The 12,622-nt window shown below is 39.5% G+C and overlaps 2 protein-coding genes across 7 annotated transcripts in view; one reads left to right on the top strand and one right to left on the bottom strand.

The window, feature by feature from the left end:
• Positions 1-2,277: 2,277 nt before the first annotated feature.
• zfand5a (zinc finger, AN1-type domain 5a) lies at positions 2,278-9,996 on the bottom strand. 3 transcript variants are annotated; one of them, XM_008419123.2, is made up of 6 exons: positions 9,770-9,991; positions 5,645-5,806; positions 5,281-5,383; positions 5,059-5,147; positions 4,067-4,195; positions 2,278-3,956 (listed from the first exon to the last, which is right to left on the bottom strand). In XM_008419123.2, the coding sequence occupies exons 2-6, from the start codon at positions 5,802-5,804 to the stop codon at positions 3,808-3,810; spliced, it is 630 nt and encodes a 209-aa protein (XP_008417345.1). In that variant the 5' UTR covers positions 5,805-5,806; positions 9,770-9,991; the 3' UTR covers positions 2,278-3,807. The 3 variants fall into 3 exon arrangements, with proteins under 3 accessions (XP_008417345.1, XP_008417346.1, XP_017162104.1); XM_008419124.2 differs by having other exon boundaries at positions 3,684-3,956; positions 5,059-5,144; positions 9,770-9,996; XM_017306615.1 differs by lacking the exon at positions 9,770-9,991 and adding an exon at positions 9,696-9,757 and having other exon boundaries at positions 3,684-3,956.
• The window catches only part of tmc1 (transmembrane channel-like 1), a 28,434-nt gene continuing 25,788 nt past the window's right edge, over positions 9,977-12,622 (top strand). For all 4 annotated transcript variants that reach the window (XM_008419117.2, XM_008419120.2, XM_008419121.2 and 1 more), the window contains exon 1: positions 9,977-10,061. The gene's annotated coding sequence lies outside the window, so the exon portion shown is untranslated. The remainder of the gene's footprint in view (positions 10,062-12,622) is intronic.

Consider the following 12,622-nt stretch of genomic DNA (forward strand, 5'->3'; position numbering starts at 1 on the left):
ACAGAAAAGGAGTGATAAGCAAATTATTTTGTTGGTTGTGTATGCATGATTTTTTTCTGTTCAACAAATTGCTCGTTTTTAAAGACCCGTTTGAAATAAATCAAATACTTGTTAGTTTGAGTAAGCTAGAAGCACTTACAGAATAGTGCTGCTATGATTGTTTGTGTGCTAGAAGTGAGCTAAGGTGGAATAATTTGTTTGTGCCAGGTTGTAAATATTTATTTTGAAGCAGGTCAAAGAGAATCCAGTGCTGTAACGGCTGTTAATTAATGGAGAAGCTCATTGTTGCTCTCATATCCTATGTCAACAGTCGTCCTTAATAAAGAAACCCGTAAAACAGATTCATTACTTGCAGCTAAGTAGAGCATGTTGGTAGAGGTATTATGAGATGTTGAAGCTGTGTAATAGCGATGTAATATAATTTAATATAAGCATATCCCTTCATTTCAGGTGTACAGTGACCTGCGCAATCCGGTGGACACGTTGTGTCTACGCTGCATTTGATAACAGACTGCCATACAGGGTATTAATGCGCAAAAAATAGTTTGTGATCTGTATTTGTAGATGTCTGTGTTTAATCTAATTTCAATAAAAACCTGTTTCACCTTCATTCTTACAAATGCCTCTGTATTTAAAATATTTTTTTAAAGGTAGGCTATTCTCATAAAAACATTAGTGCAAACATCTACGATAGCTTTTTGTTTTAAACGGATAGGATATTCTGATGAAGGACGTGATATTTTTGTGTTTTTGTGGCGTATATAAATTGTTCCAACGCTATGCTAAGCATAACTCCTAAGCTTCCACTTCAGTCTCGAACATTAACACAGCCTGCTGTAGTTTTCGGGTTGTAAGCATCACGGTAGACGTTTTAGACTCGTAGAACCGACACAGACAGACATAGCTATCCATCCATGCTACTGTAGGAAAATCTGACGAGGTAGCACAGATATTCAGAACACCGGTTCAAACTTCGTCTGGGTCAGACGGGAAATATTAATCCCCGGAACCTGGAAGAATCTGATCCTGCTCCACTTTATCCAGGCTTAGCACTTTACATGCCAGCCCTCACTGTGTATGTGTGTGTGTGAGAGAGAGGGAGAGTGTGTGTGTGTTTTCTCTCAGACTGTTATGGGGGAGATCCAGGACAGTGTGTGTTTGCAGATGGCGTCACAGGAACAGCTGCTCAGACAGCTGAGCTCCACTCATGTGGTGTCCCTATGACAGAACGTCACAAAGATTACATTGTCTACACGCTGAAGAACAAAAGGGGATTTCTATTGAGCTGCATTGTGATGTATGTATGTGATTTGTATGTTGAGCAACTCTCCTGGCACACAAAAATTATACCATATGATGATTATATATTCTTTAACACTATTCCTTTCAAGGTGGATTTAACTAACACATTACATTGTGATTGAAAAGTAAATTTATTTCAGTAATTTAATTGAAAAGGTGATTTCAGGATTATAGTTAACAAGAAAATGAAAGTCGGCAAATGAAACCAACAATAACAAAAATGATATTTAATGCAGAAAGGCTCTGGCCTACTACAATCATGGGGAAGAGAGCTGACTCGGTAGCTGTGCTGAGTCATTTGCAGCCGCTGCATAAAGGGCAAACCTCAAAACGTCATGGCTAATCAAGCCGGCTGTTCACAAAGTGCTGTTTCAGAGCTAGGAAACAGAAAGTTCAGTGGAAGGAAAAAGTGTCAGAAAAGTGGTGGATAACGACCTAGACATGACTTTATAGCAAAGTGGAGAGTGCATGGACATTTTTATATTGAAAATCTTTTTTGAGAGATTTTATGAAATCCTCTAATTTGCTGAAAAACGTAAGATCTGGCTTTCGTTATCCGTCAACCATAACCACCAACAATAATAGAAATACGTTTTGATGAATCTTAAGCTCAACTTTTTGATTTGACTTATTTTTTGTCGGGCAAGAATGAGGGAAGTGAACACATGGGAGAAGAAGAAAAATAAGTAACCATAAATATGAGTAACTGCATATTTGTATTTTTTTGATTTTGTCTAAGTGTCTTAGTAAAGTATTCATCTCTCACAAAGATGCATATTAATAACGTGTATGTTGACAGTTTCCATTTTTTCACCAACCTTAAGCTATTGAGTGAAATTGCAAAAGCATTTTATGCTTACTGCTACTGTGCTACTTTTCTCCTGCGCAACGAAACTCATAAGAGGCTTAGCCCACCGAAACCCCAAAATTAAATTGAAATGGTTGGCTGTACAAACACAAAACAGTAAGTGAGGCTTGGTTATGTCTCTCTGTACAGTTTTATTTACATGATACTATTCTGTTGTAATGCTGGATAGCAAGATTATATGCAATACATAAATATCAACACAGTTTGTTGTTTTTTTTTCACTTTTTTGTACAAATTTGCATATAACTAAGAATCAAAAAAAAAAAAAAAACTCAGTTATTTCAATGAAAAGCATCCTCACTGGGGGAAAAGTAACAAGTCACAAACATACATGTGTCAGGCAGCCATGAAAACACACTTTTTTTTGCACAGGGAAGTGCACATGCACACGCAAAAATGCACACACGCGCTCTATAGATCGATAAACGCTTGACAGATGAGAAGTTACATCTAATCTCAGTTTCTATTATTTTTCATTAATCTAGCTCTGGCATGCTCCTGTACTTCTGTAAACATGTGCTGATAAACCGGGTAGCTCCACAGCTAAAAAGGACGGGAGGAAGAGGGAGGGGCGGGGGGGGGGGACACACCCACGTAATAACACACACACTGTGCTCACATGACTGTTGTGTTAGCGCAAAATAAAAAAGGATAAAGTCCACAAATTCACCAAGTCCATGCGCCAACATCAGTACAATGGAAGACAAAAAAAAAAAGACAAAAGTCGGATAATTGTCTCTGGAAATAAAACGCCCCACAAAACCCCTAAGGCGAGTGATATTTCTGAAACACTAAAGCAGATGAAGAGCAACTCATGCATTTATTCCATTCATTTATGCCCCTTGCAACATTTGAAATTCACGCACCAGGCTCATCAGGAACGGGTGCCGGCGTCCGCCCTCTCAGGCCGATCATTAGTGCCCCGGCACCAGGCGATCGATTACAATCAGATCTGGGACCATTTTTCCAAGTCGGGTTTGTTGTTCAGATTTGGTTGAAGAGTGGGGGATCTCTGCGTGTATTATGAAAAACCAGACTATGAAAGTGAACACAGGTGAGCTGATTGGAGGTTCAATCAGGGATTCAGATAGAAGGGAAAAACAACACAGCAGCTCTGAGGTAGGTAAAGCTAGGAGAAATAAGGTAAAAAAGAAAAATGACAAAAAATCCTCCTGTTCAAGAGTGACGCTGAAGTTTTTTTCTTTAGGATTAAAGGACAAGGTGGGCAGATTTCTTTGTAATCTGAATGCTTTGAAAGTTTAGTAAAAATGGCTGTTTGGCACAAAATGACAACCTGGTACTGGTGAGGGGAGCACAGCATATCCTGGACATCGTGCCTGGTCTGCTCTTAATAAAACACATTAAAAAAAAACAAAAAAGGAAAAGGACTCAACGGCGGCAAATTCACACCACAGAAAACGAGATTAAAACAATCTAATGAATTAATGAAAATGAAAAAGTGATCATTCATGCATCTCCCTCAGGTAGGGTCTTTCGATTTTTTTTATTTTTTTTTTTATAATTTTTGCGAATCAAGTCCTTTTGATTTAGCCACTCGCACTCATGTCAAAGGTTTTCACTCATTCTCCAGTCTTTCGCAAGGTGTTTCCTCATTTCCAACACCGTTTCCCCCCCATTTATATTCTCTGGATCTTGTCAGCCACAACCACGGGATTCTCTTTGCGGATCTTGGCGGCAGCCTCGGCCTTGTAATCGTAGGGACAGTTGTGCTTGTCGGAGTATCGATGGATGCCACAGAATAGGTTACCACAGCGACAGTCAAACCCTGTTGGGACAAAAGGGCAAAATTTAGAACCTCATTAAAACAAATGGAACTGGAAAAACTAAGTGGCTTGTGGAAAATAAAGCTAGTCTTGGAATAGTCTGATAACTTACCTGTAAGGCCCACCCTTTTGCGGCACATGAAGCATCGGTTTTTCTTCGGTTTGGGGGTTTCGCCCTTGCCTTCTTCAGTGCTGGGAGAAGCTACAGGAGAAGGACTAGAAGCAGCAGGCTGGCTTACAACTACAGACAAAGAGAAAAGGAAAAAAAAAGATGTATTTATGCCACAGAACAGGGTACAGCAAAGTATTACAACAGCAAAAATATTAAAACAGCAATTACTGTGTATATTTATCCCAAATAATTTCCTTTGCTTCATGCATGAACTGGTTTTTGTTTTAAAAAGTTACTAAAATTTCCAATCATACAATTTTTACAGTTTAAAGTCATTTTAATCTGGCAAAAAAAGATTCAGGAGTGACCTGAATTTAGTGCAAAAACTAACCAGCTGGTGCTTGTTACTCTAAGAAAGAGGGAAATACTGGAGAAAGCTTTTGAACGCAATTCTTCAATTTTGCCAGTGCTCACTCTATATTTTTAATAGCTATAATAAAATAATTAAATGTTATATATAATGTTATTACACGTGTAGCACTATGTTGTTACAGAGCAATAGGAATAATTTTTGCTTTAAAAAAAACTAAATCAAGACAGACAATAATAACTAAAGCTACATTTTCACGCAATTTTACATGAATGTGTCATTCTCCTTCCAGTCCATGTCTGCTTTGTGTGCCTCTCATCTACGCACTGGCATTGTTGGAAAACAGCACTCTACGCTGAGCAGGACTCCAGCAGGCAGGATCTAATCTGACTCTCTCCTCCAGTTTAGAGGTATTTTTAAACAGGCTTATTTTTAGACTTCATCTCCTTCTCAGAAGCTTTAAGTAAAACCAGCTGTTAAATTTAAGCTGTGCTGCAAAGCATCAGAAATAAACCAAGGCCTGCCGTTGGACCTTACCAAGCAGGGTCAAGGTGTCTGAGCTGTCGACGGTCTGTGCATGTGTCTGAAAAACAAAACAGGTTTTATGTGCGACATGTCTCACCAGGCTCTAGGAGTTCTGGCTTCTCCTCTCTGGAGATGCTCATCTCTGTCATCTGTTGGGTTACAGGAAGAGATCCTTGAACAGTCCTGCTGATTTAAACAAAAAAATAAAATAAAAATAAAAAATCGAACGAGAGTCCCGTTAGTCAGGAAGATGTTTATAAAGATTTGAATGCGAGGAGAGCTTATTGATCGAGCCAAGCCATCTGCAGCCATTACTGACCTAGACATGTCTGGTGAGGAGGCAGGGGAGGCGTCAACCTTGGCTAGACTGGCTTCTAGTCTCTGGATGGCTGAGGCCTCTGAGGTAGGACTAGCAGTGGAGCCTTAATGACAAACACAGAAGGAGATTTAAATATATATATATACATAGGGGAAATGTGCACATATTTATACATAAGAGGCAGTAAAATTAATAGAATGAATCAAAAAAACAAAAATCAGCTGCTTTGGGATAGCTATATGCCTGTCCTACTGCAATTATGCATCTTTAGGAAAAAATATGCCTACAGGTACATGGGAAAATAAGAATAATTATTATAATAACTTATTTAACAAAGACTTTCATGTTTTGTGTGATGCCTTACCCATTGGGCTCATGGGGCTCATGCGATCGCTGCTCTGCTGTCGCGTCAGGTGTTCCTTGTAGCATACAGAGCACATGCCATTGGTTCTTGGGTTGCCATAGAAACCACAGCCTGTAGCACAAAGCATGGGGACCGGGCTCTGGTTCGTCTCTTGAGCCATTGCTAACAGAGGAAGAGAAAGAAGCAGAGTGTGAATGATTATCGTTGTTGCGACAGAGAGAGAGCGAGAGAGAGAAGCACGTTTTCTTTAGAAAGAACTGAAAGAAAAAAAAAGTGCTTTTTCTGCTGATCTAGTTTATAGTCTGACTGACAGCAGGTTCAGACCATGAGAAGTCAAAATACACGTCTCTGTTTCGACTTGCCCTTTAGCCCGAATACAGTAATGAGCGCTTCTCCACAGGAAGTTCAGACAACAAACAGCGCTCACTCTGTTCTGCTCATCGCTTTTCCTCAACACGGCTCTCCGATCACAGCGTTCTTTGTTTTGTCTCTTCATTTTGTCCACTCCTTGTCAAAACCTTTTCTGATGAACTGGCCCTTCTTCCTCATAGGCCGCCACAGTGACTCCCTTTCATGGCCTTATCGGGTCATTCATGGTACTTCCCATAATGATAAAAACACAAAGCGAAGCTCTGACTCACAAGCTGTTGCTCCACAGCACAACAAACATTTCTCGTCAGGTGCGATCACTTTCTGTTGGCCAAAAGAGAAGCAACAAAGTAGGTCAGCAGTTTCAGGAGGTGTCCTGTGTTTCAAGGTGTTGGGAAAACTTCCTGTGCCACAGAAAAGCAAGCCTCTGTGTGTGTGTGTGTGTGTGTGTGTTTGTGTCAGCTTGAGCAATTTGGCAGAACATGTAGTGCTGTGACGTTATGGTTTGCCTTTGATGCAGCGCAACGCCACAGGAAGTTGTGTAATAAGACACACTGACTTTTACGCAACACGTCAAAAACACCTCTGACGAACAGACGGGAAGACCCAGATCTGCCCATCCTTATTGAGAGGTTGATTTAGCATATCATCTGAGCCTCATATTTCCCTAGTAAACAACCTTTGGCCTGGCTCTGCTGTGACACGACAGGCACTTTGATTGGCTTAAAAAGCTTGTTTATATTCAGCTCACAGACAAACGGGAGAAAAATCAAGTCAATTTTCAAGAAGAGGCCGGCAGGTGTTTTTTTTTTTTGTTTCTTTTTTAGGATGTCATGTATATGAACGCTTGGGGGCTTCTTATCAGCAAGTGCCACAAAGTACTCTGCTAAACCCCCCCACCCCTCGCACCCTCCTTCCATGCCCCTTTACACCAACAAGCTAGTCCTGTGTCAATAAAGCTCTTCTTGGAAAAGCTTACAAAAGGCCGCTGCCATTCGAGTCACATGTTCAACTGCAAACTCTTGAAAAACACCAGACAGAGAGTGAGTGAGCTAGAATAGAAACTTCTGGAAGATCAAAACCTCCCACATTGATAATAAATATAGATGTTAATAAGTGGTTCAATAACATAATTATCATGTCACCGGAAAACTCTTTTGTAGTTGCATAAAGAGCATTTTAATTCGGTATTGTCGTGCCCACTAATGAGCTTGTCACTCCTCAGTTTGTTTTTCTTTCAAATTTTATTTTCTTGACATTTGCTTAAATATAAAGAACATATTCACAAAGACATTTTTAATCTGGATTTATTGAATATACACTGCTCAAAAAAATAAAGGGAACACTTAAACAACACAATATAACTCCAAGTAAATCAAACTTCTGTGAAATCAAACTGTCCACTTAGGAAGCAACACTGATTGACAATCAATTTCACCTGCTGCTGTGCAAATGGAATAGACAACAGATGGAAATTATTGGCAATTATATTTCATTCATTCAGATCAAGGATGTGTTATTTGAGTGTTCCCTTTATTTTTTTGAGCAGTATATTTTTAATTGAATTATTTTAAGGCATGCCTGGTCTTCCCTAGTTTGGCAACTAAAGCTCAACATGAAATGGTTCATAGTGTTGGCTCATCCGTTACCTTTTGGTTCACGTGCCACACAAACCACAGACCTGTCTACATATACCTATAGTGTTAAGCAATCATGCTGTCTATTATTTGCTTGTTAATAGCATGGTTATGGGATAAGAGTTAGTCATTTTGTGATTACAACAAACTAACAAAACTAACTATTTTCCACAGCTGGGTAATGATAAACATGCTGCATTTCAAGTTATGGCTGAGTGTTATTATTGTGTGTTTTGTAGCAGCACAGCTGCACCGCTCAATGTGACTTTTTGATAATGGGCCATCTTTATTTTTAGTGAATTATTTTTGTTAGACTCTCTCACTGTAGGTGAATACAGATTCAGAGAAGAGATGCCAGTCTTGACTGGCAGGTCAAATGCTGACAAATTAGATTTTTCTTCTCATATTCAACAAATGCATTAAAAACTAACAACTCCCATTGATTTATCTCTATATACAATCAAGCAACACCCTGTGCCTGAATGCAGAGATGAAATAATATCGTAATTCATTTTTTAAAATCTGAAATATAGCCAATTTCTGGAACAGAAAAGCTGCACTAAGTATTTCGGTATATATGTTGTGGTTTTTAATAAATAAATAAAAGGAATTGTCCAAGATTGGAATAAGCATCAAAGAAATTGGCATCATCACAATCACAAAAAAATATCACAAAAGATTAAAACTTTATGCCCATATAAGCCCACCCCTACATGGAAATCTAACATTAGGGAAAAAAAACCTGAGTGGTGATCTAATTATGTTAATTTCTCCATTTGATTCAAAACTACCATCTCTATCAAAGAACACAAAGCCCAAAACTAAAAATTAAAATGACTTACCAGTAAAATTCAGAGCATTTCTAATTTATAGCCAAAAGTTGCGATAAGTTTTTGATCTTCACTTTAGTCACTATCCAAATAAACAAAATGCCTTGTGATAGAAATGTCATGTCTGTATTGCCTGTCAGAAAACTGTCATTTGACCCACCAAAGGCTTTCGATCTGACAAGATTGTGACCTTAATGAAGTGCATTAGAATACCCACCTGACAGGGCAAGGCAGGGAGTTTCCAGCACACACAACCACTCACCACAGTTTCCTTTCACAAAAATGTTACACACATGCAGCAGGAATTTATGAGAGAGCCTGTTTTGTTTTCTATAAGAGACCAGTTTAAACCAACATATATGGGGTTAACTTTAGCAAACAAAGGGAAAGCTCATATTTCAGGCCCTGCTGGAGGGGTTGGAAAGTCCTGAGTCACAGTGAAGGACAGGACAGAAACTGGGGAATATCCTCCATAAAAACTAAATAAAACTGAAAACAACCACCAGAAGTTGATAGAAAAAGCCCTAATGGTGGTATTTCATGAAACATTCAATAGCCAAGCCAGAATGATACGTCCTTCCTTTGTTTCTTCTTTCCTCCTTTGTCTGCAACCTCCTTGCTTCCTGTTTTTAAATCTCACTGTGTCTCGCATTTATCGCCACACTTGCACCTAATACGGATTTCCAAAGTGTCCCCAACAAAGCAACGTTAAAAATCCTCATTATATAATCACCATTAGTCGCTTAGAAGCGACTTTTTTTTAAAGCTCTCACGTCGAGCGAAACCTCGTCTCACCCGACACCTCCAACTACAAGCCGACACTCTTGTTTTATTTAATTACGTTACCGTCGAAGCAAAGGCTGTGGGTTTCATTTGAGAGCAGCCTCTCTCGCTCCACTTGAATATTCGGCTTATAAATTTTCTATTTGTAGACAGGAATTAACAGGCTTTTGGTTCACCCCATCCCCCAGCTCGGGACAGGCTGAAAAACGGAGACTGTAAGCAGCACTACCTCAGCTCCCTCCCTTGTTTTTTTTTTTTAAACACAAAGTCACGTTCGAGGACTTGTGATGTTTCAAGTCAGGTGGAGGAGGACATGGTGGAGGTGGCAAAGACAAAAGGTTGAACACCGCAAAGCACATACCGTGTGACCTTTTAATCCATCAGTAAAGGTCGCCATTATCTCATCAAAAGCACACATCTATAGTATGTTACCTCAATACAAATCGCTTTCTCTGTAACGCCAATCCACTTCAAGAAAAAAAGAAGCAATAATCCAAGATGATCACCTGCTGAAAATCGATGGGTTTCTCGCGAGAGGACAGGAAAAGCGGTTGTCTTTGTCAGAAAAGGTCGAAGTGGAGTATGTGGAGTTCCCTTTTTTTTTTATTTTCCGTTTCCGTAGCAGCGTTTCTGTGTCGTCGTCCTCAGTCAGGCGGATTTAGACGGTTTTAAACGTCCCTTCCTCGGCCTCCTGCCTTATCCTCTTTCCTCTCTCCGTCTCCCGTCCCCTTCTTCTTCTGCTGGATGGATGTTTGTTTCCTTCTTTAGCAAGAGGAGTGGTGGATGATGATGTCACGGGTAAGAACAACGTGTCACCATTGGCTGCCCGGCGGAGCCCCGGAGCGCTCTGAGCAGCTCTGTCTGGCTCTGGTTATTACATGTCTGTTCGTCATCCACCCACAAGGACACGAATCCATTTACTGAGTAATACACCTAAATGGACGAGTGAATGAATAATGACGTGTACTATTACATATTTTTAAAAAGCACAATAAACAGGGAACGCCTTCTTTTTGTGTGTGTGTGTGTGTGTGTGTGTGTGTGTGTGTGTGTGTGTGTGTGTGTGTGTGTGTGTGTGTGTGTTATGGTTCTGTTTCTATCACCGTGGCCTGCATGTTCATTTCTACCACAAAGCATCAGCAGCACAAGAGGAGATTTACAACCTTGGAAATTAGATATGATGCTGGTTTGTTATGGTAGAGTTGTGGGTCAGTGACTGCACTGGTGCAGACAGTGCAGTCAGGAGATGTAGCAACAAACAAGTCATGAGGGCGGAATGTGCGAAAAATAAATAGATTTTGATCCACTTTAATTTATCTATTTAGTTTCAAGGCCCTTCAAAAGACGAGCTGGTCAAGTTTATATTAAGTTATCAAGAAATATGTAATCAAATCAGTAAAATTAGTACCAGTAAAATCCAATCATATAGATGGATTCGTATTCAGTAAAATGTACTTTAAGTGCACTTTTTTTTCTATACCGCATTTGCCTTCGTAACTGCCTTGATTCTTCATGAATTGCAGATTCAACAAGTTTTCAGAAACATTTCTCAGAAATTTTGGTTCATATCGTCATGTCACAGTTCCAGTGGATTTGCTGGCTGCACATCCACACCAGATCACCAGATCTAGATGCTTAAAAGAACTGAGTAGCTGCCAATGTTGACTGATTTCATCTTTTAATTGGAGTATCTAATAATGGATCCAGTTAGTGCTGTCCAGTTCCGTAATAATTTCAATAAGATAACATTAAATTTGGTTGATTATATAAGTTGAATGCTATTTATCTTGGAAGTCCAGCTGATTTAATCAAGTCATTAGCATCTTTCACAAAACACTAGAAGCTAGGATTTTAACCCCTTTTCTCTATCTGTGTTTGCTCTCTGTGAGGACCAAGGTGGCATGAGATGGCCCAAGTTAACCTGCCACTGTTACACCTCTGATCTGCTAGACGACGTAATCACAACCCCATATTGGTTATGTAAGGATTTGCCAGCATTGTGACTTGAGGGTGTAGAGATGACAGACAGTCTGTGTGACTAGCTGGCCAGGAAATTCAAGGCAAAAATATATCAAGACCGCAGGGGAGCGGTGCATCAAAGACATCATTCCTTGCCATTAACACACATTGGATGGGCTGTGCTAAGATCTGGTGAGACAGAATAGATCACTGGGCTTTAGCCGAGGGCAGTTTTCCTCAACGGCACTGGCATTTGAGATGCAACTAAATTTTCATGGTTTATATGCCACAAATGTGCTTAATGCTTTAAAAGTGGAGATGTTTGCCACTTGTTTTATGAATAAACCTCTATGTCAATGTTGGTGCGGATTCACCTTTAAGGTGAGTGGTGGGCGGCACCAACGTAGCCTTTAAAGCCAGGTGTGTAGGGTGCGCGCTCACATACAATTGTATTAATTGTATTTCAATAATTTCTCTATATAAAGATGGCTAAACACAGAAACACCAAGCCAGGCCTAGCTTAAATGGAAGGCAAAAACGGAGAATACTCATGGTTGATTGTGGCAACTATTGTAAGAGATTTAGGGTACAGTTGCTTAGAGGTGCAGCTTTTTGGACAAATATTCTGAGATCACTGAAAGACACAAAAACAAATTAAAGAACAATAAAAACATTTCTGAAATAAGCTGCCAGAGCAAAGAGGCTAATCCCATAATGATATGCTCATGTTTCTTTGTACCTTTGGAGAAGTTCAACTTGTTAAAAACAAGTACAAAGTGACTTGTGATCTCAGACAAGTCAAACATTACTCAACTAGACCTCAATCAAACTGGAATGTAATAATAACATAAATATTAACTCCATATCAGAATAACAATTTTAAGTACTTTTATTAAGAATTATGGCTCAGATACATGTTATTTAATTACTTTGTTTACTTTGATTTCTAAAGTACACTGGTTGACGTTTGGGAACTGTTAATCTAAACCTCATTCTGTTATTCAACACCCTCGCTAAACCAGTGTGAGTCGTTCATTGAAATCAGTCGTCAAACTGAGTGTAAAAAGTCTGTAGCAAGATACAAAATAACCCAGATTGCTATATTACAAAATGCTGAAGGGATGAAATAAACGACACACAAATGAAACCCAACAATACTCGAACCCAGTTATCACCATAAAGCATTAGTCCTTAAACTGCTTATACGGGATCTAATCAATGTGAGTACAGGCCAAACTCTTCAGTGTGAAAACATTGCTTTGGTCTGTTGCATAAGCTCACACAGAAAGACAAGCAATGCTCGACTAGACCCACTTGTGTGGATGTTGGCAGTGTAAACAAGTATTGTGGAAGGTAACAAGATAAGTCCTGAGTAGAACTAAGAGAGCAGATCTGTTTAA

Source organism: Poecilia reticulata, linkage group LG9, assembly GCF_000633615.1.
Source record: "Poecilia reticulata strain Guanapo linkage group LG9, Guppy_female_1.0+MT, whole genome shotgun sequence".
In the NCBI taxonomy this organism is placed as follows: Eukaryota; Metazoa; Chordata; class Actinopteri; order Cyprinodontiformes; family Poeciliidae; genus Poecilia; species Poecilia reticulata.